The 27882-nt window shown below is 42.1% G+C and overlaps 1 protein-coding gene and 1 long non-coding RNA gene across 5 annotated transcripts in view; one reads left to right on the top strand and one right to left on the bottom strand.

Annotated features, from left to right (window-relative positions):
- The window catches only part of ACTN1 (actinin alpha 1), a 133542-nt gene extending 116897 nt beyond the window's left edge, over window positions 1-16645 (bottom strand). For 3 of the 4 annotated variants that reach the window (XM_081966372.1, XM_081966370.1, XM_081966373.1), the window contains exon 1: window positions 16321-16645. In XM_081966372.1, the coding sequence (XP_081822498.1) occupies window positions 16321-16425 (105 nt within the window). In that variant the 5' untranslated portion in view covers window positions 16426-16645. The remainder of the gene's footprint in view (window positions 1-16320) is intronic. The other variant, XM_081966369.1, reaches the window with a different exon arrangement.
- A 4992-nt stretch (window positions 16646-21637) lies between these two features.
- The window catches only part of LOC309384361, a 28551-nt gene continuing 22306 nt past the window's right edge, over window positions 21638-27882 (top strand). The window contains exons 1-2 of the long non-coding RNA XR_014174044.1: window positions 21638-24500; window positions 26758-26918. This is a non-coding gene — a long non-coding RNA (uncharacterized lncRNA). The remainder of the gene's footprint in view (window positions 24501-26757; window positions 26919-27882) is intronic.

Below are 27882 nucleotides of genomic sequence, written 5' to 3'. Positions count from 1 at the left end.
TGCAATCTAAAGAATTGTATCGCATGATAAAGAGGTGATAACTGGGTTTAGTTACTGCTTAAACCAGGTGCTAACTTGTGTCTAAGCTCCAGGCTCCAACTTGTCTATTACTGTATATCCCACACCTGTCTCGGGTGCCTCAGAGAAAATCACAAGCAGGACATTTCAAGAGCACCTTGCTAGGTGGTGTGCGACAACTGAGGGAAGTTGTTTAGAAATGGAACCCAACTAACAGTCCCACTCTCCCCATCACTGAAACTAATTTTCACATTCAGTCAATTTCATGATGTCTTTATAGCAACCAGGATGTGCAGAACTGTCGGTAAGAAACTGGTTAAAAAACATAGCAAACTATCACTTAACAAGCAGCTTGTTCTGGAAATACAAAACAACAAAATGAAACCACTTGACTTCAACCCCTTTTCTTTTTGAACATCCCTTCACACCTCTTGGAGAAGAGAGTCCGTTTATCAACACCTGCAGAAGTGATTGGATACCAAAGGAGGCATCTCACCATTTTTAACTGCTGTGGCTTTTTAGGACTTGTTTGCAAGGTAGCAGCTGGGAAGCCGCTCAGGCATTTATATTTTAAATAAGAACCACATGGTGTCTTAGTGAAGATTTATGGTTTCTGTAGCAATCTGTTTACCCATTTATCTACTTCTCTGAAAAAAAGGAGAGGGGAGGAAATAGAGAGCAACTTATACTGAACACCAAGGGATGCAGATGTGTTGAAAGGGAACACATGAAAACATCTTGAGAGAGTCAACAGTTAGAGGTTAATTTTAATATTTACACACTGGGGGTTCCTAGGGATAAAAGGCATTTTAGATACTGCTTGAAGGACCCTCATCCAATCCATTTCCCACCCACCCACCCCCATTTCAGAGGCATACGTTTTTACACAAATAAAGCAAAACAATGTCCTGACAGCAAACAAAAATTACATGGCAGTTATTTGCTTGGCAGATATAATATTCAGAGTTTCTCTACCTGAGGCATTGTATCATAAGTTACAATGATTCACCCAAGTTATGCATTCCACCTCCACACAGTTAGGTTTTATATACCAACATCATTTCTGCTTAGTTTTGGCTCAGCACGAAGATGTAAAGTTTATATGCAGTAGAAGATTGCATTTTTTTTTCTTTTTGAGAAAAATATAAGAAATGTGACCAATAACATGCTCAAGCAGGTAGCTAAATTTATTTGGGTTTTAAAAGGAAAAAATAATGACTTAAGATGTCCTTCTTCTAAAGCAGAAGTTTCCCATCTAATCTTTTATCCCCACAAATTGAAAATACTGATTTAAGAACCCAAAATTTGATACAATTCACTTAGAGGTTTTCTGAATGTTGCATATGGAAAATTGGGTTGGGCATGACATACACTTCATGGATTGCTTGCTTACTGTGATATCTTTTTGACTAGCAGCTTTGGATCCCCGGTATAGTGCCTCTCTCATTGTCTGCCCCACCCATCTTGTAAAGTATCATTCCAAGCATAAATAAAATTAAACAGGCCATGCTGCAATTTTCATTCTTTAGTTCTAGAAATTTCATACAAGCCTCTACAGATTTTTAATTAACTAATTCTTAACAATTAAAAGAAAAATGGTGGGTGGTGTTTGCCGAGTACTGTTTGGAAATGCTTTTTAAAAAGTGAAGTTAAGCTGGTGTTAGAAAGCCATCTGAACTGGCTAGCACAGTGGTGTAGGCAATGCAGGCATAGTTACTACCATATTTTTTGGAGTATAAGACGCAGCAAGGTTTTGAAGAGGCAATTTTTTTTTAAAAAAAGTCTTTGCACTCTGCAAATCTCCCCAAAACAGCCCAGTTTTTGAGAAAACGGGTCAGTGTTTTTTTTTTTTTCAAAAAAAGGGCATGAATAGCCCTTAGGAGGCTTTTAGATTGTTCCTGGAGAGACTGGGGGGACGACGACAAAAAACAAGTAAAAAATGGCCCGTTTTTCGCGAAAAAGGCCCCTTTTTGTCACAAAAAGGGCATTAGGAAGCTTATAGAGTGCTCCTGGGGGCTGGGGGGGAGCAAAAGTGAGCAAAAAACAGCCTGTTTTTTGCTCATTTCTGCCCTCCGCAGCCCCTAGGAGTTCTCTGAAAGCCTCCTACAAGATATGCACAGCCATATTGGTGAAGGGGCGGGGCTTCAGGAGGCAAAAAAAATGCTGTATTCGGTGTATAAGACGCACCCAGATTTTCAGCCTCTTTTTTGAGGGAAAAGGGTGCGTCTTATACACTGAAAAATATGGTATTTTATGAGTACATTTTCAACATCTTTCAAAAATGTCAAAGGTACCCACCAGTCCAAAAAAGCTAGGGAGCCCCATTTGAACATCATGCATGAATAAGGTCAGTAAGGTATGTGAGATTAGGGGGTGCAGCAGGAGACCTTTCTCCATCCTACCCGAATGTTACGGGATAGAGTTTCCCCCAACGTTGTTGACCTTCCAGACATGAGTTAAAATGTAGATTTTTCAGAGAATTTTAACACTGAATGAGAAAGCATCACTTTAAATGTAACTGTTGTGTATGAGTTGCTGCCATTTAAGTTTTGGTTTATTATTTTTCAAGATTAATGATGATTTGTAATGTTTTATGGTAGATATTAAAAACATAATATACAAACTGCCGAGGGACTGATAATTGTGGCATGACAAACAATTAATAAATTGATGAATGCAATGATCCAGTTAGAAAAAGTCATATTATATAATGATATAAAAACCCACAAAATTTCAGTAGACATCATTTGAATCACTTAAGGTACTTGTCAAGCAATCAGATTTATATCTGAAATATATGAACGAAGACATGCATAGAACTAATGACAGAGCATGCCACTTGATTTTGCTACAAAACCATACTGGGTCATACTAGATCTATGATGGTGAACCTGTGGCACGTTGAGCGGTATTTGCAGGCACAACAGCCCTCAGGTCCGATGCACATGCCCGCACCAGCCTTCAGCCTTCAGCCTTCTGGAGGGCTGGGAGAGGCCGCTTTCACCCTCCCCAGCCTTCCAGAAAACCTAAACTCCTGGTTGGGCCATTTTTCATCCTCCCCAGGCTTCGGAGGCTTTCCTGAAGACTGGGGAGAGTGAAAACCCCTCAACGGACCAATCGGAAGATCATTCCCAAACTTCCGGTTGTTTTTCCCCCTTCCCAGGCTCTGGAGGCTGGGGAGGGCAAAAACTCTCCCCCTGCACGGAGGGGCATGCGCATGCACGGGGGCATTGTGCACACATGCACAGGTGGGGGCCATGCACACATGCACAGGTGGGGGCATGCGTGCATGCACAGGCAATAGCACGCACGCACATAATTTTTGGCACACCTTTAGAAAAAGGTTAGCCATCACTGTATTAGATGGTCTATTATTAACAATAATAGATGGTCTATTATAGTGAACAATTACACTATATCGGCTTTAACTGACCTATGTCATTGTCCAAGTAAATTATTTCGTCTACTTCTATCAACCCTTCAAGATGGTCCAGGTCAGGAAACATTCTCAAAGGACTACTGAGCACAAACTTCAAAGCACAGAAGAAGAAAAGAGAGAAAAATTGACGGAGATAAAGAGAGAAATCTTGATAGAAGCACTAGTGATAACCAAAGATAAGCTGGTGGAAAGAGCAGGTGTTGGGTTTCAAGCTTTTGTGAGATACGAAAGGAACAGCATGTTGCCAAGGGAGGTTTATACAAGATTTATTAAGAAAGTAACTAGAACATTAATGTTACAAATGGCAAGAGATATAAGACCGTACTATTGCTGGAGGGATATAGGTTGATGCAATGAAAATGTATAATAAAAATTAAGCTAAATTTAGTTTACTAGTAGTATGTATAAAATGAAGTGACAATAGCTATAGTTAAATGATGATTAATAATAATAATACATATAGATATATTAGTTTGATAATATAAAATTTTATATAAACAACATATGGAGATTATGAGAGGAGGTTTAAAAGCTTTATCTAGAATATGTTATAAAGATGTATTGTGATTAGATGATTTTAGGATGATTTAATGGAATGTTATCATATAATCCTATTCTAGATTTTGAATAAAATCTATTTGAATAAAAGGACGTAAAAACGATTATAGTCAAATTAAGGTTGAGATATAATAGGTGAATTTAAAATATGCGGTTTGCTATGAAAAGCAGATGGTGACTATGGAAGAGATGCATGGAAATACTGTAACCAACTGACACACTTTCTACAAGTTGTAATGGAAGATGGGGTTTTTTATTTTTATTTTTATGTTTGTCCTTGTTTAAAAAACAAATAAAAATTGTTTAAAAAAACAACTGCAGTGATTCAGTTAATAAATGTGGCAAAAAAAGTCGTAAAATGGGCAAAACTCACTTAACAAATGTCTTACTTAGCAGCATAAATTTGGGGCTCAATTGTGGCCATAAGTCACGGACTATCTGTAATAACATACTCTGGTTTTAAGCTGGCCTGTGAGCGTAAGAATGTTTTTCTTTGAAATCATTGATTAATATAAAAACTGGTGGGTACAATATATATTTATGCACAAACTTATCCACAAGGGACTTGCAGAAGCACAGAATTAGCATTAACTATTTGGAACTAATGGATTTCTTTCTGCTCAGACTAATGTAACCACTTCAAACAAATGATTTCTCAAGGGACCCACACAGTAAAGAATAAGCAAGCTGGTGTAGAGGACAACTTGGGAGGTTGCATATGTTATCTCAATGAAAAGGGCTAGTTATTTCTGTTGTATGGATTACATTACCCATGTTTAGCCAAACCATAAATGAGTTTATCTTCTTCCGAAACTCGCAGCACAACAGACAGCAATTACCCCATTAAAACCCTGCAAGGGGTATTTTGGCATTGTGGCGGGATCTAATATGTTGAATGACAACTCTCAGAATTCCTACCCAGCACAATCTGCCTGTGGGAAATATGAGAGTTGTAATATTCCAGCACACTGGGAAGGAAACTTTGCTGTTTACTCTAATAAGATCAAGCAACTCAGCTCAGAAACATGCAAAATATTTTGGAATTTAAAAGAGAAAAGAACATTAATCCCATAAAACAAGCCTCCTGTAAGAAACAGAAGGCTGTATAAAAGTCAAAGCCAGGCCTGTTTATCATTTCCCCTTCTTCCTTTAAATTTTAACAAGAGAAGCTTTTTAAAGATCCAATATACATAGTTCCTCTTGCAGATATTGCTCACGTGAAAAACAAAATCATACTTTTCCAGGAACTCAACTTGAACAAATCCTTGAAATGTTATAGTGCTAGACAGTCCTTTTCATATAACTATTAGGGGGTGAGGGAGAAGGGATTGCAATTGCAATTACATCTCTACAGTTCATTATTTTCATTACTTGTCCTGCAAAGGACTTTCAACAGAAAATAAAGTTTGGTTACCTTCTGTCTGCATATTCTGGGAACAGGAAGCAAATAATGAACTCAATTATATAGGTGGGAAGCCATATATGTAGGATTGTTTGCATGCTGAAAACCCAAGGATTCCAAAATTATGTCCCAACCTGATGAAGTGCAAAGCCATGGGATGTCTCAGGGCATACTGATAAATTAAATCTCTGGGGAGTGCTGTTCAGTGCTGAACAAATAGCGAAATGAATGTGATGCTGATAGCCAGACTCTATTCATGGGGCAGGGTTCTTGCCTCGCGTCCTCAAACTGATTGACACTTAAGGTAAAAGTAAAGGTTTCCCTCGCACATATGTGCTAGTCGTTCCTGACTCTAGTGGGAGGTGCTCATCTCCAGATCAAAGCCGAAGAGTCAGCGCTGTCCGAAGACATCTCAGTGGTCATGTGGAAGGCATGACTAAACGCCGAAGGCGCACGGAACACTGTTACCTTCCCATCAAAGGTGGTTCCTATTTTTCTACTTGCATTTTTTACATGCTTTCGAACTGCTAGGTTGGCAGAAGCTGGGACAAGTAACGGGAGCTCACTCCATTACGCGGCGCTAGGGATTTGAACTGCCAAACTGCCAACCTTTCTGATCAACAAGCTCAGCATCTTAGCCACTGAGCCACTGTGTCCCTTTGATTGACACTTATTACATGCCTATCTTCTGTCTCATCCAGAAGCCCAATGCATGTTCTCCCTTCTACAACTATCTGTTGTGATGCAGGTAGTTTAGGTTGAAGATAACAAGCATTTCCTAAAGCTGATCCAAGCAGAAACACGTGAAGTTAGGTGTCCACCATTTTAATCTTCTCATTTGGCTTTCTCAATCCCCAATTTGCAGAGTAAAGGAGGTGGAGCAGGGCAGACCTGTGGTAAGGGAAAGACGAAGCTCATTCCTAATTCTGCCTGCAGTTTCGTCAACAGAAGGCCTTAATTGATTCCACCCAGTACAGTGAGAGGCAACAAGTTTGCTTGCTATAAAATAATCTTCCTCAGATGTAAAGGAGTGACATTTTCAGTTATAACTTACAACTGCATAATAACAATACACGTTTCTGAAAGAGTCCTTGTGTTTATTTCATCCTGCTCAGTCTGTAAGGGAGATCTTACTGTAAATACTTTGGAAAGAAGGCAGGTGTGACCAAAGTTAGGTTTATACTTGGAGGTGGAGTCTTTCTATATTCTGCTGATGCTTACGCCTATTCCAGGGGTGTCCAAACTTGGCAACTTTAAGACTTGTGGACTTCAACTCCCAGAATTCCCCAGCCAGCAGAGCTGGCTGGGGAATTCTGGGAATTGAAGTCCACAAGTCTTAAAGTTGCCAAGTTTGGACATCCCTGGCCTATTCAGTACCAGGTACAAAATTACTTGTGCACTGTAACCAATAATTTACTTTAAAACGTACTTTGGTTTTGCTGCTTTTATTATACTATTTGCATTTTATTACAATGCAAAATATTAATTTCCTTCTCTTCAGAAGCCATCTACTGAGACATATAAAGCCATTTAAAAATAAGGTTGAGATGGGAAATGCACTTGAAAATGTAATATTGATAGAACTTGATTCAACAACCATTCGTCCAGCAACCATTCAAAGTTACAACAGCACTGAAAAAAGTAACTTAGGACCGTTTTTCATATTTACCACCATTGCTGCATCTTCATGGTCACATGATAAAAAGTTTGGCTGCTTGGAAACTGACATGTATTTATGACAGCTGCACTGTCCTGGGATTATGTTATCATTATTTGTAACCTTCCCAGCTGGCTTCCAACAAACAAAGTCAATGGGGGAAACAAGACTCACTTAACACCAGCATGACTCATTTACCAACTGCAGTGATTCACTTAGCAGCTGTGGCAAAAAAAAAAAAAAACACGGGGCGCAGCTCAGTTAGTAACTGCCTTGCTTAGCAACAGAAATGTTCACTCAATGGTGGTCCTAAGCGGAGGACTACTTATACCACAGATCATCTTGTTTCATTCTGCCTTAATTTTATGGGGACAGCAGTACAGAACAGAACAAAGTTTCAAATCTCTCTACTCAAGAATAATTCACAAGGTGACTTTGGGCCAATCGCGGTCTGTCTCACCTACCTCACAAGTTTGTGATTAGGTTAAATTAGGAGAGGTCTTATGTACATCACCTTGAGCTTTCAACAAAATAGCGCAATACAGATTCAAGGAGTAAACTAGAATAGTCCTAATTTCTAATTGGAGGCATTCTATATGCAAAGGTTATATTCACATTATGCAGTTGACCATCAGGATGAAGTTAGTTATGAAGTTAAGCAGAGTTGTGCTTTGGTTATGTTCTCCCATTATGAGCTGTGCCCACATAGACCTACTTAATCTTTGAAGAAAAAGAGTCGGGTTTATACAGGAGCTGGAAAAATCCAGATATACATTTATACAAATTCTCTGCTCAAATTCTGGCAGCGACTGACTGAATATGACTGATTGGCTGTTGGTATCAACTCATTCACATCTTATATCATGCACACCAGGGGTACCGGTTCGCTTTGCCCGTCCTTTGCACACATGCTGGTTGCTTCACTCACGCGCGCCCTGGCTGTGCATTGCTCATCCATGCGCAGTTTGCTATAAATGGTTCTGCGCATGCGCGAAGACCCTTAAAAGCTAATAAAAAAGATGCCAGCAACGGAAACAGAGACCGGGGAACCGGTTTGGGAGCGTGGCCAGCCTGGATCGCTGCCAGTTCTGTGACCCAGGCCAGATTACCACTCCTGGTTCGGCCAAACCGGACCGAACTGGGAGCAACCCACCTCTGATGCACACATGTGCGTGCACACAAATTGTTGTCAGGTTGCTTACAGACACTCTTCCTGCAATGATTCCAAATGAGAAACTGCGTTTCTCTGTTTGCCCACATACTATGAGCTCTCTATAAATAAACCATGCTGTGAACAATGCTATGTGGTAAAAGCATTTGTGTGTTATTTACTCCCTAGTATTTTACAAGGCCTATCAAGTTTTCCTGGGCATCATGGATGATAGATTACTTATGTGTTTCTCTTGTTCTCTTTCCTTCTCTCACTAAAAATATCTTCTGCTCTCAGTGGGGATTGAGGGTTGGGAAGACTGCCTTCCCTTCTAGTAATCAAAGGCTTTCTTACCTAAGCTTTTAAGAGGTTTCTGAGTGTGTGGGAATCTACTGGTCTGCAATATTTCAAAGTAACTATGTCTTCCCCCTGGATTGGTACTTGGCTCCAAAATATATTTGGAGACTGACTCCTTCAAGATCTTGTTTTCCTTCTGGGGGGGGGGGGGGCTAATAAGGGGTTATTTGGGTGGGGACCAAAACAGATGGGAGCTGAGAGGTTGGGGGAGGGGGGTGCGATGCTTGTAGCTTGTCTTCAATGGCCGTGCTGAGGGAGGGAGTTGATGTTGGTAGCGATTGAGGAAACAGATGTTGCTGGAAGCAAGCATGACATCAAGAACAGCAGCCAGACTGAGATAATGTTTGTTAGATCGGGTAATGGATAGGCACACACAGGCTTAATGGTAACAACAGCTCTTTATTAAATACAACAAGTGAGAACAATTCAGTGAAAGTTGAGTCTGACAGCAGCCCTTTTATAGGGAGCTGTCAGACTCTTCGACCAATAGGATTAAACCTCTGTTCCCCCCCGGAACAAAGGATCTTGGTGGAAACCACTATAGTTAGAACAAGTATCTAACACCCCTCCCCTCTTGGATGGAACAATCCTACTTGTTACGTACGTAGTCACGCAGGTAGGCGGGCTTTTGGGTAGCTCTGCCTGACCTGCGCAGTTCAGTAGGAGGGGTTTCCTTGGACAGGTCAGACGGACCTGTTTGCTCCGCAGCTCCACTTGGTGTAGGCACCTGGAACCTTTCACAAGCCGCAGCTGGAGCTTCTAGAGATGGTTCGCTCAGAGCTCGCTGCAGGCCTGCAACATAACCAGATAAGTTCCCAGATACCCTCGGGCTTGAGCTGGCTGTGGAAGGAGTGAGTGTTTACTCCGTTTGGGTAGGGCTTTGGTTAACTCGTGCAGGAGTTACCTCTGGTTATCTAAAATTGGAGTTGGAGAGGCGGCCACAGAGTTGGCCAACATGCCTTCTCCAATTCCTACCGTCCTCGAGCTCTAGGAGGTAAGAGCGAGGGCCAGTGATGCCTATCACTGTGGCAGGAATTCACAGAGTTCCCTCGGCGTAGTTGTGGGTGTATACCAAATCCCCTATGCTAAATGTCCAAATCTTGCTTGTGGAGTCTGGGGGCAATGAGGCAGAATAATTGGTCAGTCAGTCTAAGTGGGACCTCAGCCGGCGACCCATGAAAAGCTCGGAGGGGCCTGTCCTTGTAGTGGCACTGGGTGTGATGTGCTGAATTAGCAAATAGTGGTCAACCTGTCTTTGCCAATCTCCCGGGCCCATCCTAGAGAGGGCCTCTTTTGCAGATCTCACCATTCTCTCCGCCTGACCATTGAATGGCTGGATGGAATGGCGTGACCAGGGCATGCCTGATTCCCTGAGCTGCTAGGAAGGTCTCAAATTGCATGGCCGTGAATTGGGGCCCGTTGTCTGAGACCAAGACGTCAGGCTGGCCAAGCATGGAGAAAAGTCTCCGTAGCACCTTGATGACCGCTTCTGCCATAGGTAGTCATCAGGACTACCTCTAACCATTTCGAGTAGGCGTCAACAACTAGGAGAAATGTCTGGCCATGAACTGGGCCAGCAAAGTCAATGTGCACCCTAGACCATGGTGCTTAAGGTCGCTCCCACTCCTTAGCAGGCGCCTCTGGGGGAGCTGGTCTGGACTTCTGGCATGGTGTGCAGGTAGCCACGCATTCTTCGATCTCCCTGTGCATGTTAGGCCACCACACGTAACTCCTAGCCAAAGACTTCATCCTGACAATTCCAGGATACCCTACGTGTAAAGCCTCTAATACTGCAATGCGCAGTTTGGGTGGAACAACGACCCATCCCCCCACAGTAAACAGCCATTTGCAACAGATAACTCATCATGCTTGCTAAAATACATTTTGAAATGAGTCCCAACAGGCCCCTTGGGCCACCCCTCCACACCCAGTTCAAAATTTGTTTGATTGTGGAGTCCTTTGCAGTGACGGGCAACGTCACTGGACGAGACAGGCCCAATCTCAAGGCAGTCAATGAGGAGGACTGGCGTCTCGGGGGTAGGGTCAGCGAGAAGTCCAGGCAGTGGGCAGCGGCTTAGAGCATCAGCATGCCCCAAAGTGGAGCCTGGTTGGTGGATGAGATGGTAGGAGTAGGCAGCTAGGAAGATGGTCCATCTGGTCATGCGAGGTAATAATGATACTGGGGTAGGTAGGTCCCCAGCCAGTAAGCCCAACAACGGCTTGTGGTCCATAACCAGTTTGAAGTCACGGCCATATAGGTATTCATGGAACCTCTTTACTCTGGCCACTGCAGCCAAAGCCTCACGGTCTAGCTGGCTGTAGTTCCGCTCTGCGGCAAACAAGGTCCAGGAGTAAAATGCAATAGGGGCTTCGGTTCCATTGGGCATGCGGTGGCTGAGGACGGCACTGATGCCAAACGGGGAAGCATCTCAGGTCAGCACCAACAGCAGGGTCTGGCTGTATTGTACCAGAAAGGAGTCCGCCGACAGGAGTCGTTTTACCACGGCAAATGCGGCAGCCTCGGCTCTGTCCCAGGACCACTTCGCGTTCTTAGCCAGGATATGGTGTAAGGGCTCAGCAAGTAACCTCCTCTGTAGGTTAATGTCCCACACGCCGCAAATTATGCGGTCCAGAATCAGCTCGTCCAGATCTCGGAATTCGCAGTACATGGCGGCCTTGCGAAGTGCCGCAATGTACTCAATTATCGTCTCGTCCTCTTTCTGGTTCCTGATGTTAAACTCATGCCGGCGAACGTGCTTGGACAGCGTGGGGGCATAGCGGGTCCTCAGTGTCTGCTGGAGCATAGACCAGGCGACTGATTCCAGCGGTGTTTGCCATCTCGAACACTTCCCGGCCACAGTATCCGAGGAACATGTTCTTCTTGCGGCCTTCAGAAAGGTCCATGAGGTCGTTTGCCTCAAGGAAGCAGTCAAATCATAGCATGTACGAGCCCCAGTGCTTGGTGACTGGGTCATACGGAGTCAGTGGGGCATGCATGGCCATTTTGTGTTCAGAGGGCGTTTTGAGTTTAATGCCTAAAAATGGCTACTCGAAGCTGCGCTGAGCTCCGGGTTGGATGTACTTGCTGGATTGCTACGCTCTTTTTGGTTTGCCTAGTTGCCTTCCAATCCCACCCTCACCAGTGTTAGATTGGGTAATGGATAGGCACACATAGGCTTAATGGTAACAATAGCTCTTTATTAAGTACAACAAGTGAGAACAATCCAGCGAAGGTTGAGTCTGACAGCAGCCCTTTTATAGGGAGCTATCAGACCCTTCGACCAATACGATTAAACCTCTGTTCCCGCTGGAATAGAGGACCTTGGTGGAAACCACTGTAGTTAGAACAAGTATCTAACAATGTTGAAAGTGTAAATTGGGTTTGGAACACAGCCAGTTTTTTCCTCTGCTTCCCCCCACCCCTTTCTTTCTGCAACTCTGCTATCTGCCTGACCAGCCAGAAAGAGGCCAATTACATCAGAAAGATCTGCCAGGAGCAAGGATGTTATATATGTCCTGGAAAAATTGCCCCAAAGGATGACCTGTGTTCCTTTTAGCATGAGTTTGTGTTCTTAGAATGACCAATATGGAGATTTGCTTGAGTTAATGGCTGATTGGATTGTACAAATAGAGCCAGAGACTCTCAGCTGAAAGTAGATAAAAGAAAATCTATATTCCACTAAAGAAAAATAAAGATCACCTAGGACTGAATACAATCATTTATTGCTTTACCTAAACCTTTGAAATTAGTGCAGGGACTCAAATGTACAAAAATCAACTTTGCTCCCAAACATTTATCTCCTTTGACTCCTTCCCAGCCGCATTCCCCTCATTTCTTCCTCGAGTATCTAACTTGCTTGGGCTGTTCACTCTCTTCTTACATCGCTCTCCACTATTTCTATTCTATGTTAATCAGCTGCTATCTCAAAGTCACCATACAAATATCAGTATGAGACCATAAGGAGCTGTTCCTCTCCCCTCCCCACAAAAATGTTTAGGAGATTTCCAATGCATGGGTGAAATTTTGAGAGAAGGGTGAGCTTTACAGAGAACATCAGTGTAGCAACAGCAATAGCACTTTGACTTATATACCACTCCAAAGCCCTTTATAGCTGACAACAGCATTCTGAGCAGTTTACAAATATTAGAATATTACCCACAACAACATAGTATAGTCTAAGTACAGCATAGATTAGTACAGATTAATATAGATTATCATAGCGTAAGGCCGTGATGGCAAATCTATGGCACATGTGCCAAAGGTGGCACGCAGAGCCCTCTGTGCAGGCACACGACCCGTTGCCCCAGCTCTGCTCCACCGCGCATCCACGCGCTTCCACCCAGCCAGATGATTTGGGGTCTCTACTGCACATGCGCGGGGGGGCACATGCAGGAGACCTGGATGATGCGCCCCCCCCCCTGCGGTCTGTTCTTGCTCCCAGGATGCTGCAGTGAGGCCAACTAGGCCCAAAAGAGGGGTGTGGGGTGGGCATTTTTGCTCCCAGGAAGCTGCAGGGAGGCCTACTAGGCCCATAACGAGGTGTGGGGAAGTCGCATGCACATTGCATTATGGGTGCAGGCGCACGCATTGCATTATGGGTGCAGGTGTGCGGGCACTTTCAGCAGACGATGACAAAAAGGTTAGCCATCACTGGCATAAGGGGTCCTTGATGCTCTCTGAGCTTGCTTATTTTCTTGCAGACATTTCATTACTGCTGACAGATTAGCACTGATTATGTTACCTAGTTAGGGTAATTAAACATCTGCAAGAAAACAAGCAAGCTCGGGAGCACCATGTTCCTCTCATATCAACCCTGAGCTACAAATATTATCCTTTAATTAATAGTATAGTTCTAGACCAGTGTTTCTCAAACTTGGCGACTTTAAGTCCCGTGGACTTCAACTCCCAGAATCCCCCAGCCAGCTATGCTGGCTGGTGGATTCTGGGAGTTGAAGTCCACGGGACTTAAAGTCGCCAAGTTTGAGAAACACTGTTCTAGACATTAGGAGTGCATGCAAGTTATTTGAAACATTTAGGGAAATACCTACCTCAAATGTTAGGAAAAAACAGAAACAAATTTAAGCAACTTTCTATCATGGGTTTCCCAAAATAATTCCCAAGTCTTTGCCACACAAGATAAGCATTTATTTTTAGATGTAGGACTGCAGACCTCTTCTGGTTATTTGTACAATGTTTTTCAATATATAATCTTATCTCCCCATTAAGAGTGATGAATGAAGCTCTGTCACCTTAAAACCTCCTCTGTTTTTATCTTCAATCTCATATTTTTAAAGAGCTTTTTTTTTAAATTACCTTTGAAAGTTTATTATTAAATACTGGGATTATTTTTTTCTGAAATTCCATTTTAAAGATAAGAGTGTTGTTATCTATAAAACAAAATAAAACTTTATGTGTGACAATGAAAGACAAATACTTTTTCCTATGGGAACATGACCTACAGAATTTCTCATTCTACTTATAGTTTACTAATTGGCACACAAAATTAGCTCTTTACCATTTCTAGATAACTGTCTGGATCTGCAGTTTTAACATTCTTGCCACATGAATATGAAATTAAATTTACAAACTTCTCTTCGTTGTCCTTTTAAACTCCTACATTACAAAACTTTATCACCATAAATACTTAAATTCTTAGGGATTTATTTCCCTGCTTTGATTTGTGTCTGTGGAGCTTTGTCAAGCTAGGAGGCAGATCCAGCTGAGGAGAGTTTTTAACTTATCTTGGCTTCCACTGAAAACACATCATTTAAAGTTACCTCTCCTCCCTATTCTTTAATTGCTATGTGTTTCAAGCAAGACTTTTCTACCTCCATTCGGAGCTCCTTGTAATGAAAGCTTTCTTTTAAAATAGAAGGTATTCCTTTCATTCCCATGCCGCTGCCCCCTCTCCCCACCTAACTTCTCTTATATGACAAAAAGGGGTATAAAACTCAAGTCTGACAGAAAAAGGCTGACCTCCATGTGCCACATGGCTAGGAGGCAACTTTGTCAAATGTCCCCCCTCCCCCTTTTCTAATTGCACTTCACTGACAAATGACTAAAGGGAAGTGTTTAAGAGCTTAGGATTCCAGAGTGAGCTAATACAGGATGTCTTTGGTTTTGGGGATGGGGGGGGGGAGAGAAAAGAAGAAAGCAGCCTCCTAACCTCCCTCCCCCCTCCTCCGCCGCCTCCTCCTTAAATTTAAAAATGGGACGAATGTTACCATTTTTGGACATGAGTTTTGCACAAGCCCAGCCCTAAACCGCACCATTCAAAACTGATCCCGCTGGTGAAGGGCTATCTCTAGGGCAGGGCGAGCATGGGTGCTCCCCCCCCCCCCCACCGACTGCGCTTGGCCAATCCATCCATCCACCAGCCCTGGGCATCCTTGCTCACAGGGATTGTACCCAGGCGGGTTTTCAGATGACCTAAAGATCAAATTCCTAAGGGGGACCGGGAGAAGAGCTGTATTCCCCAGGGGTTTTAAGGAGGAAGGCGTGGGGGGGGGGGAGCTGAGGAAGTGACTCGCTAACGAACTCTACTTTCGCTTTACCTCCTCCTGTCTCCTCTTTACATCGATCTGTATATATCGCCTTCGGTATTGGGGGGGGGGGGGAGAGAAAGTATTGCAGTTTCAATGACACTTTGTGACAAGGACACGCGTTAGTTGCGCCCTTTCCTGGCTTCTGTGTGCAAAGAGACGACTCCGAAAGCGGCAAGCGGTGAACGGCAGCCACTTCCCTCTTCCAACAGCCCCCCCCCCCCGCACTCTCCGGGAAAGTGGCTTTTGTCGGTTGCCTTGCGAAACGCCCGAGGGGCCAGCAGAGCCTGCCAGTCAAGTCTCCCCCACGTTAAGCAAGGGAAACATCTGTTGCTTCAGTAGAAAGGAAAGCAACTTCAGAGCTACCGCAGGCGTCGGGCCGGCAAAGGCTTCCCACTGACCTCCCCCCCACCTCCGATTTCCTGATAGATCGAATTATTTCAGCAACATCTCCCCCCACCACGGCACCCCGCCTTCCCCTCGCACGTCACCTCCGCTCCGTTCTCCAGCAAGCCTCATGCTTTTTTTTTTGCCTTTAGGAATAAGAATGTTTAAAAGGCTTTTTTTTTATTTGAAAAAAAAGATGATGCAGGTTCTGCAAGAGCGAATCTCAATCGCAGGGCTACGCTTTTTATTCCTCCAAATAATGTTCGCCGCTTATTGTAGCGAGTCAGCCTCCTAACTTCAGTCCAGGCTCTGCAATTACCTTTCTCTCCCTCCCCCCCGCCCCCAATCCCGCAGAAACAGGGAGAGGGGAATCGTTATCATTAGCACTCTCTCCCACGCCTGGCCTCACCTTCGGAGGTAAGGGGCGGGGAAGAGCAGATCTCCCGGGGATACAATTATTCCCCAAGCGGCCACCACCCGCTTCTCGTCGTCCCACCACACCAGAAAACGGGAGAGCAGTAAAATAACGCTACGCTTTGGAAACGTGGGTTTCCAACGCCAGGTCCACGCCAGAAGGTTCGGGGCTTCCCTCCAGGCCACCTGTACAGCCAGCAGCCGCGTCCACAAGCTCCGTGGGAAAAGGCGGGCAGTGGAAAGAGACGGCCCGGGAGCATGTGCGCTCGCCCGCTCGCCCGCACGGTTCCCAAACCACGCTCTTCTGAAAGAGTTCTGCAGCAGCCTCTGGCAAGGTGTCTTCCCCGCCCCGCTCGGGCCGAAAGCCAATAAAGAAAATAAAATGCTGGTTTTACCTTTCTCTGCTGCTTCTCCCAGGCTGGATCCAAAAGGAGATCCCGATCCCAGTCGTCCTCCGGCTGCCTATAGTCATTGGTCTGCTGGGAGTCATAGTGATCCATCCCTGCGTGGCTGCTGTCCTTGCTTCCCGCTTGCTTCTGAAGCTGCTGTCGCCGACGCGGCTTCTTCTTCTTCTCCCGCCCTTCCCTCCTCCTCTTCGGCGCTGCTAAGGCTCGAAAGCTCCCTGCCGAGGCACAGCTATCACACAGCGGCGACAAGCTCGAGAGCGAAGAAGGCAAATCCCTTGCCCAGACGGCAATCTAAACGTTGCACACCCCGAGCGGGGCGGGGGTGGAGCAGGAGACAGCGCTCGGCCCTGCCTCCTGAGTGACCTCATTGGCTAAACAGAGTTGCCCAAAGTTCACTTTCCAGGGCCACCCGGATCCCCCATTGCATCTCTCGAGTGTCAATCGCAACTTGCGGCAGCTCCTATAGGTTGTTTTGAGAGCGCCCCCCCCCCGCAGCCTTCCCCTTACAACACATGTGACGTCTGAAGTATTTCATCTGTTCAGCGAGAAGGGAGGGCGAGTTTTTCTTCTGGGCTGTCTGTTTTCTCGGAGTTGTAGGTCGACTGGCTGGATGCTTTTGAGTGAGAGATCCGTGGTGACGAACGCATGGGATTTGTAGGAAAGCGATGGGGTTATTTCTCTCTTCCTTACTCTTGCACTAAGCAGAGAGGATCGACGCTCAAAACATCCCGAAAGTTGTTTTTTTAAAAAAACCGAGGTTCTTCTCCTTCGGTTCAAACTCTTTTTGATTCAGCCCTATTTCTGCGTGCACTTGGTTGAGTGACGGAGATTTGAATCTGGTTCCTTCTTCCATTTCTAAGGAGAGTTCTAGAAATATAAATAAAGAAACCCTGACTTAAGGGAGGAGAGCCGATTAGAACCTTGGATGATATTTGCACGGAAGCATTGCAGCAAAAACTAGCAGAGTAAATGTTTAAGTGATGTTCCACCAAAGAGTAAACCTTATAAATTGGGCAATCAAACCACTCCTTGAGCAAATCCAAAAGTTATTGACCAAGTTGTAACTTTGTATGTGACTGAAGAGAAAAAGTGTTAAATGCAGAAGGGAAAAAGAATAATTTCAACTGTATTTAATTAACCTTAGCTTTAGTCCAAGCCATACCTTTTTGTTTGGTCATATACACTTTTGAAGAGCAATCCAACTACAAGAGCAGAGAAAATTGTGCAACCATGCTGTAAAACAAAACAGGTATATTTTAAAGGATTGTATCAACACTTTCAAAATACTTTTTCTTCCTTTAAAGGAATTTTTTTCTAAAGACGACCTAACATTTCGTGATGAGCTCCTGATATGTCAGTATTGACAAAGCAAGCACCTTGTTGAATCAGACTCAATCTCTGTCCCAGAAGCAGAAAACCTCTTACTCTCCAAAAGTTAGGTTTTAACTTTCATCCTTGGGCTACTGGTCAGGCTGATTGAAATGGATAAATTAGTCCATTTCAAACATTCGACAAAGTGAAGATTTTCTACCTCCAGTCAGCTACAACCAAGTCCTGAAGATTGCTTTGTTCTTTATTTCCAACATCTGGATCTTGGAATCTGTTGGCAGGATTTATGTGACATGGACATTTCAGTCATTACCTCTCCCACTCCACAGACTAATCTTCATGCATCAGCAACACACAACATGGCAAGACTAGTCTTACAATCTTCCAAATAGCACAATGGATGTTAGAATGGTTTTGTTTTTTAAATGATGTCATGATCAACACCATTCCACTTCTACTCTCACTTTTTCTCCCATTCCTTTCTCTCCAGTCATGGTTGGCTGGAGGCAGAATGAGAATAGAGAAAAGATAGATGCTGTTCATGCTAATCGTGGAATAGATAAGGGTAGTTAACTCTCCTGGGACAGCTATTTGTGTGATGGGCTGACTACGGGAGCAGATAAGCATATTGTGTAAATGGGGGCTGCTGGGCATTCTTCTAATTTATCATAACTAATGCTGACCAAAGGATCTATGGTCCATTCAAATGAGAACTTTAAACAAATTGATAACATCATCTAAGGACTAAATTCCACAAGGACTTTTGGCCAGCTTTTTAAGTGACCGCCAATCAGTTCTGTTGTTGCCAAAGTGTCCTTGTTTCTATCTCTCCATATGGTTTCTCACAATACGACTTCTTTACCCCAACTTGAGAAACAGCATCCATACAATCTCACTTTACTATTAGATTTTAATAACTAAAAAAGGAGTAGTGGTAAGAGATCTCCTATACAGAGCTGTAACTTGGTTAAAGCAGGCAGGTACACTGTTTTCATTTTAATTTGGGTGAGATAATTGGGGGAAATAAGGAGTTGGGATTTAGAGCATAGATACATATCCTATGGTTTGACTTGGAAAGCTGTCAAAACCTAAAAATGATTAATAGGAGAATTCACATTTAGAAAATTACAGGGTGTTCACATTTTTTTTACAGGCTTAGGTAATTTGCAGGAATGTCCCTGTGAAATACAAAGTCAATTAATTCAATCTACATTATATCAAGACTGCAATTATTAAGACACTCTTCCACATCTTCGTGGTTTCATAACTCAGTTGTCTACAAAATAGTTTAAAGTCAAGAACCATAATTATCTTCACTTAACGCTAGCCCTAAAGTCCAGATAATACACAAAAAAGATGAGAAGGCCATCAAGGCTAATTTTCTTTCTCTCCAGTTGACAAGGAAGCAGATACAAAGAGTATAATTCAATGATTGTCTTGCTTCCAAATTATGACTTCTCCTCATTCCAGTGCATACAAAAAGGAAGCACAATGTATAACACCCATTCCTGTGTCTTCCTCATCTTTGCCCAATCTTCTCACATTGATTATATCAGCTCAGTTTTCAAACTAAAATGCAATACTTGCCTTCACAGTGCTTTAATTGTGGTTTATTTATATGCAGTATTGACTTTATTTATTAGTATGCTGCTAAAATGCATGATTTTTTCCTGAAAATTTGAAGTTTTTAAATAGTTTATTAAATATTTTTTCATTAAAAATCAAATCTAATAAAGAAAAAAGAGAAGAAAAAATGTGAAGTGCAAAGAAACTAAAGAAAACTAGAGAGAAACAACAAAAGAAACCAGAGGACTCAATCTGTCTTTTAAACAGATATTAACAAACCCATAATCTCCCCTCTTAATGACCATGCGATTCACTTAACTGCAGTGAACACTTAATGACCCTGCGATTCACTTAACTGCAGTGATTTGCTTAACAACTATGGCAAAAAAAGTCACAAAATTAGGCACAACTCAGTTAACAACTGCCTTGGTTAACAATAGAAATGTTGGGCTTAATTATGGTTGTAAATTGAGGACTACTATATATAGAAGAGAAATTTATGTGGGAGGAAAAGAAAATTTGGTCTGTACTACTGCTGAAACAGTTCAGGACAAAATTGATTTTCCTCATTAACAATCTGGCCACACAGATGTTCATTCATTATGGCCTTTGATATTAAATGAGTGCATAAACTAGCTCCATTAGCAGGGAATAATCTGTCATCATCACAATCTTGTTATAAAATTTGCTGGATGAAATCTTAATAAAATATTAGAGCAGTAATTAACAATATTTTTTCTTTTGTTGTTAGCTTTTCAGAATAAGAACGCTGTCCTTCCACATGCATTTTTCAATTCTGTTCTTATGAGCATTTAAGAAAATTTAATTGAACAATGACACTTTTTTACATATGCAAGCAGATCCTACACATGTGGGCAGTGAAATAATAACCATTAGATTCAATGGAATATCCCTAAGTTTGCATAAAACTACAACCTGAGTACATTTATGATAAAACTATTCATTTATTACGTCTGCATGCTGTCAAATCAAATGGGCTCGTAGCATTTTACAATTAAGTCAAATGAATAATAAGATGATCTGCAACCAAAGCCCCCCACCAAGTCAAGAAATCATTCCACATACATAAAGGGTAGGGCTGGAGTTTCACTACCACAATCTTGTCTTCTTTGACAGTTCTACCCCACAGGTGTCACTGCTTGACTTTAGATAGGACTGCAGCTTCTGATTGCTGGTTTCAGAAAAATATATCAGTAAAAATGTTGAAAAGTTGCATGTGTCTTCTTCTTGTGCCATATCCGTCAAGGGACATTGGTGATCATGTTGGCAATGATCAACAGCCACGCGAAAAAGTGCTGTTGAGTGTTGTCCAAACCAGTCCCTTAGATTTTGAAGCCATAATGTTCTTCTTCTGACTGTTTGCCCTCTATCTTTCCTTGGAGGATTAAGTGAAGTATGCCATATTTTGCTGGGCATCACATCACATGTCCAAAATACTCTAACTTCTGCTTTTTTTATGGTTTTGATGATTTACCTTGGCTTTCACAGGTGGTTTATCATTTCCACATTTCTGATTTTGTCAACCCAACTTATACATAACAGTTGCCTGTAAATCCACATTATAAATGCTTCTAGTCTAGGGGTGTCAAACTCGTGTCATCACGTGACGTATCAGGACTTTTTCCCCCTTTGCTAAATGGGGCGGGGCCAGCACGCATCCAGACTGTGAGTTTGACACCTCTGTTCTAGTTTCTTCAAGTGGCTTTCTGTCAGAGACCATCTCTCCACTCCATAGAGCAGGATAGAAAAAATATCAGTGATATATTTGGTTTCATAGTTTCTTTAGTTATCATCAGAGAAATGCTCTGGTGCTTTATTCTTAATTTCACCATAAATTAAGTGATTAAATATGTTACAGTGCTCCTGTCTCCAGCAGTTGTGAGACTTACACGTAACCAAGACATTTCTCCCACATTCAGATAGCAGCAGATAGACAGCTAAGGAAAGCTGACAGAAGAACCACATGGCTGAAACAAAATCCAAATATTCCAGTGCATTGGCTAGAGCAGATAATATCCCAACAGACAAAATATACGATAATTTCTTCTCATGATAGCTTTTAAGTAGATCTGATTAAGTAGATCTGACACCGCTACCTGAGGGAACAATAAGAAAGCAAAAAATTGCACTAATGCAGAGAGCAAAATAATGGATTCTAAATTGCATTTAGCTATGAAATTGGACTAATTAGTGTCTCTCCACTGCCCTCAAATATATATTGCCTGGGAAGTTGCTGTGGAAGCATGTTTACCACTTTCTGGTGAAAATAAATGTATCTATTTCTTTCCAGGGATGAGAACTGAAAAAACACTTTTACCAATTTCTGGAACTCCACAATCGCCATGTTGAATGACTGGGCTGTTAGTAGCTTCTAACATTGTAGCCTACATCCAGAGCAGTTTTGCAATTTTATACTGTTTTCCCTTTTTTTAAAAAAGTTGTTGTGGGAATGGGTGGGATGTAATTTTGGAAGTAGATGAAAGAATAAGTGACAATTGAACTCAATCAAAAGAAGTATGTCATTAAACCACCAAGGATGAGAAAACCAGCTAAATCAGTATGACACTGTTGCTTGCTGCTGTTGTACAAAGAACCTTAAAAATAATATAGTTTTTAGGACAAGGTGGGAAGGAAAATATCTCTTAATGCTGTAGGAACCAGAGTTAGAAGGTGTATCTACTGATGTATCATTGTAGGCCTATAATGGGGACTTGAAATATACAAAGCTATTTTTAAGGTGGATGTAATACAAACGTTCTACCAGCTTCTCATGGGTTCCTGCAGTTCAGACATGATGAACTTTCTCCCTCTGGACAGTGGGGCACCCTCCCATTTTTACATATTTCAGAGGCTCTCAGGATCATATTACCCAAATCAGCAGCACATCTGCAGAAGTTGTGGTGGTGTTACTTTTTTAGGTTATCTGATAGTTTATTTAGTATATCACATTGCTGTAACCACTCAAAAAAAAATCCTTTTAAAAAAGGATGCCACTATTACACTGGTACATCACTTCGGTATTTTTGTTGTTGTAAGGCTAGTTGCTTTATTAGTTATTAGTTCAGTCCACTTTAGTCCTAGTCCCATTTTTTCACTCTGAACTTTGACTTTCGTTAGCAGAACTTGCAGATCACTTGTATTGTCAGCAGTTGGTGTCGTCAGCATAGTGCAGGTTGATGTTTCTTCTTCCAGTTTAAAAACCACATTCATCTTCCAACACAGCTTTTTTCAATATTTATTCCACATATAATTGACAAAGTAAGGGGAGAATGTACAGTCTTCTTCTTGCTCCTTTCCCAACTTGGAGGCTGTCCTTTTTGCCATTTTTTGTCTGTAATTTCCTGACATGTGTACAGGTGGTCCTTGATTAACAACCACTTGTTCAACAACCATTCAAAACTTGTGAAAGGGCTGAATGAGTGGTAGTTATAACCAGTCCTCAGAGATCTGGCTGTTGTGATAACCCAACAATCACGATAGCAATTGAGGCGCTCAACAACTGGCCCGGATTTCCAACTGCCAGTGTCCCCATGGTCATGTGATCACAATCCATGCTGGCTTCCCACAAGCAAAAGGCATTGCGGAAGCCAGCAAGCACCTAGCAGAAATCACAGTCACTTGAGGTCCTCACTTAACAATGGTAACCAGGGACTGCCAGAATGCTGTTGCTAAGCCATGCAGTCTCATGACATTACATTTTACAAGCACATGGATTAGCAGTGATAATTCCAGTCCAGGTTACCATTGTTAAGTGAGAATTACCTGTATACATTTCACATAAAGATAATAAGTTGCTCTAGAAGTTATTTTTAAGCACATTCTACAGCTTGACATAGTTGACACAATTGAAAGTGTTTCTCTAATCAGTGAAGCACATTCTGACTTCTTTTACAGATTTTTCAGCATACATCAGCAAAAAAATTCTCATTTACTCAGCTCTTTCTGAAACCAGCTCAAACATCTAGCATCTCCCTGGCAGGCCGAGGTGCATGAAATGCTGTTACCTTCCCAATGAAGTGTTACCTATTTATCTACTCGCATGTCTTCAGAACAGTGTCTTAAACTGCTAGATCACTGCGTTCCTGCCATTGAAATAACTAAGCATAAATAAGACCACTCACATATAAGACCACTGCTATAACCAATTTTTAAAAAATAATAAAGTTGTCTCTCTTCCAGTTTAAATGAGAATAAAGCCAAGAGTTGTGCTGATAGCATCTGTTTATCTTAAAGTACATCATTAAGTACATTAATCCATTTAGACCTGTGAATATATGGATATATTGTTTAAAAGTTTGAAACTATTCTGACTGATGAAAGGTGCTACAAACATTCAGGAGGAAAAGTAGGACTTAATGAAAGTTGCTATGCACTTGAAAAGCAGCAGCAGTGAGACTTTTGCTGAAAAAATATTCCTGTTGGACTTTGCCCGTTAGATAATCATTAGCTTGGCTCTAATTTAACATTTTTAGATAAGTGTTCAAGTAATTGTTAAGCCCATTAAAAAGTTGCAGAACCGTTGCTTTAGAAATTAAAATGGTTACATTTCTTGTAGTACATTATTATAGATTTTGAAGGAGAATGATGGAGAGTCTGGATCTCCAAAATTCACCTTTCTTGAAGCAAGGAAAACATTTGGGGGTGACATAAACCGGATTTGTTTCCAGAGAAGAAACAGTGGTGGAGGAGGAAACATCTTAACCTAACTTATCTCCACTCACATTTGAATAAGGAGGCTGATTGTACAGCAAAATCCTTGTCTGGACAGGAAAGCACCTACAAAACAATCTTTCCTATTCAGTGTCCCAGTCTGCGCCAAGCTTTGTCCCTGGAGAACTACTGGATATCAGAATAGAGCTGGAAGGGACCTTGGAGGTCTTCTAATCCAGCCCCCTGCTCAAGCAGGAGATCCTATACCATTTCAGACAAGTGACTGTCCAGGCTCTTCTTAAAAACCTTCAGGGATGAAGCACCACAACGTCTGAAGGCAAGCTTCCACTGGTTAATTGTCCTCACTATTATAAAGTTTCTCAATTCCAGGTTGCTTCTCTCTTTGATTAGTTCCCATCCATTGTTTCTTGTCCTGAACCCTCCTGCCCGCTTCCTTTTGAGCCAACGGGATTGCTCACGTTCCGGAAATTGCTGCTTCTTCACCTCCGGAGGAATTTAAGGATTGAGGTTCCTATAGTTTTTGGCGGGGCGGCGTAGCTTGGGGCTCTGCAAAGAGGCCCAGACAGCCATAGCCTTCTAAGGTAAGGCGGCCTCTTTGCAGACTAGCTCCCCACAGCTCGGCAATAGAGCACACACACACACAGAGAGGAAAGGTGGAAAAGTCTGCCTGCCTTATATGGCTATGCTTGCATACTTGAGCGACGTGAGAAAGTCGCGTCACGGGGCTGGAAGGAAAAGGAGGGGGCTTGGAGGTCTAGCCCCGGATAAAAGTGGTGCTTGGGGTACGTGGGACGCCCCGCCTCTCGGACGCGAGCCTGCTTCCTGTGACACGCCCGAGGTTTCTCGGCTGAAGACACACCTGGGGGAGGGAACTGGAGCCAGGCTCCGGACTGGCGGAAACTCTGCCCTCTCTGCTTCTCTAGAGGACGGGCCCGTGCGCGCCTCGCGCTTTCGGAGCCTTGAAGCGACTCCGCCAAATTTCTTACGAATCCTGGCAGTGGCCTTAAAGGACAGAGTGTCCAAGTTGGGGGGTGGGGCGGTCGCTTTAGAGCAGAGGTATTACCCAACCTTGAAGACTTCAACTCCCAGAATTCCCCAGCCAGTGTGGGGAATTCTGAGAGTTGAAGTCCACAAATCTTAAAAGTTGCCAATGTTGGACTCCCTTCTTGAGAGCAAGGCGGATGAAGGACTTTCGCTTTTGGTAGCTTTGCTCTACAACAGGGGTGTCCAAACTTAGGAACTTTAAGACCTGTGGACTTCAACTCCCAGAATTCCCCAGCCAGCCATTCTGGGAGTTGAAGTCCACAAGTCTTAAAGTTCCCAAGTTTGGACACCCCTGCTCTACAATGACACTTAAACATGGGTTTTTAAAAAATGTTTAAAACGTTTCTCAAGGATTGGCCTTATCTAAAGTTGTTTCTTAATGTTGCTAGGTAACTATAACAATTTGACAGTGTATCCAACCTTCGAGGGTAAATAGCATAATTAAACGATAAAGGGTAAAAAGACACTGCGAAATGCACTTAACCTTACTACAACAGCTCAGTCAGCCACTCTTCTGAGTTCGAGGAAAACTGTGTGTAAGACAGAAAACTCTCACTCCAATGTATTATTAAAGAACAATTTAATATAGTTTGATTTTTATGAGTTTCAAAGATACTTCCTCCAGGCAGTACATGAAGATCTGTTAAGGGAATTAATTACAATAAAAAGCCATTTCCATATGTAAGGTGTTGACTCAGGCAATTACTTCTTTCAGTGATACCCATTTCACACAAATGAGCCAATGACAGAAATATTTTTTTTCTCTCCAAAAGAAGGAATGAAGGCAAGAGGTTAGCCTTGCTGCCACCATTTGGCCTTACGCAACCTGACCAATTTATGCTTTTAAACACACTGAGAAGTCATGTGTCTCAGCACTAATGAGAAGGAACCACATTTTCTGGGGAGTAAGAGTAATTTCCCAGTGGGACTTGTAGTGTAGAATGGATTCAATGTTCAATTATTACCCCTTTGTAGCATTCATTTTGTTATCAAAATGTTGTTCTGAGTTGGCTAAGCATGCTTAGTCCTTTCTGAGCAATTGGTAGGATTTGTATATTTGGTAGTTTTTGTTATTTCCTCAATTTTTTGTCTTGGATGCAAGCTGCATATTTGCCTCATAGCAATTCATGGCATAATAATTATGGAAGAGAGACAACTTAAAAGATAAACTTGTCATCCACAGATGCTGAAGACCATAGCACAGATTTCATTTCTTCAATAAATTGTATTAAATAATACTTCACAGAATAATTTCCCCGCAAATACATTTAGTTGTTTAAATGTTAGGCAATACTGATTCTTCCATAATAGCAACAAATACAGGGATTTGGCTAATTAAAGCAAAGATCGTAAGTTCTCCCAGAAAGTTGTGTCTGGATTGTGCTTTTCTTTGTCAGTTCCAATTGGTAATCTATCAACAAACCTTCCAAAGAATTGGACGGGAGATTTGTAGATATCCCTTTTATTTACTTTATTCTTCAATCCACACCTGTATGTTTTGCTTTGGGGTTTTTTTCCCCAATAAATATTTTTAGCAGAATACAAAAGTTTAGAAATAAGAGATAATAATTTCAGTTCAGTTAGAATACTTATTAAAAAACAATGTCTAAAATGGCTAGTAAAAAGACCCAGTTTTTCCTTTTGTCCATGTAAATAGAATAGTTACATGTGGACTGTGAAATTTGGAAAAGGATTTTTCTGCTGAAGTCCTTAGTTAACAATCTAAATATTTATATCTCTAGAGTAACAAAGGTACCATGCTTAAGTCTTCTACATCTGATCTTTCTTCCATAGATACATATTTTGCAGAAAGTGCTCATTTTAGGCTGTTGAAAGAAATGTCCTTCTGGGTTCAGTTCCAAGTGGAGAAAAAGACACTGAAAACATGGAGGCTGCTTGGAAAGATGGTTTATTGGTGGACAGGACCACATGGTTTGAGGTCCTGAACAGAAAAGGTGATCGCATGCTTCAAGATGTTGGGTGACGAAGAAGAGAGAGAGAGATGCTGAAAGTTCCTGGCTTTATACTCTCTGTTGGGCCCCACCTCTTTGTTTCCTGTTCCTGTGTAAGAAATGTATTCTGATTGGTTGTCAGACTCCCATGGGGCCATGCAGGAGCAATTCTCTAGGTTGTGTTTTGAGTCCAGGTTTGGTTGAGCATTGCTTCTTCCCAGATATCATGTGGTGAGTTTCTATAGAAAGCTAATGCTATCTTTGTTAGGTAAAGTAGACTAGCTCAGGCTTTAATGGACCATTGAGAAAAGTGGGAGCTATTAAGAGTGAGTCTGTTTTCTGCCTAAAAACATGTTTCTCCATTTCTTATCCAGGGAAATATAATATTCTGCTTTTTCAATATTTCCTAGGATATTTCATTTGCTTTCTAGGAGAGCAGTGGGATTTAACTTCCTACAAGGCATAGTAATGTCCACCAGGTTTCCATATTCAAGCAGAGGGCAGGAAAAAGGTTTTTGCAAAGCTTGCTTTTTGATGTACTTAATTTGGTTCAAAATACTAGAGTGGGGAAAATTCATCTAGTATCAATGTGACTATTATAAGCAGAATCAAACATCTGTACCATAAAAGAGGCATATCCTCTTTGAAGTGAAAATGAACTTGCATTGTCAGTGAAGGACAAACTATTTTATTTTCCTCTAGCAGTGTTTTAGCTACAAAACTGTGCCATGAATTATTAACATTACATAGTTCTGTTGCAAAAAAATTTGATATTTTTCAAAGCTTCAGCATTAAGAAAAATTGATGTAACGATTTTTCAAAATCTCACAATACAATAGTTTAATCTTTAAACAATGTACTTTTTTCAATGCTGGTAGCTTTGTATATAGTAATAAAAAGCAAAATGTAAGAAACCCACAGGGGAATGCAGTTGCAAGTCAAAACAACAGTTTGGTATGCATATTTC

This window comes from Natrix helvetica (genome assembly GCF_964273705.1).
Source record: "Natrix helvetica genome assembly, chromosome: 1".
NCBI classification, from domain to species: domain Eukaryota; kingdom Metazoa; phylum Chordata; class Lepidosauria; order Squamata; family Natricidae; genus Natrix; species Natrix helvetica.
This window is presented reverse-complemented; position numbering and strand designations above follow the sequence as displayed.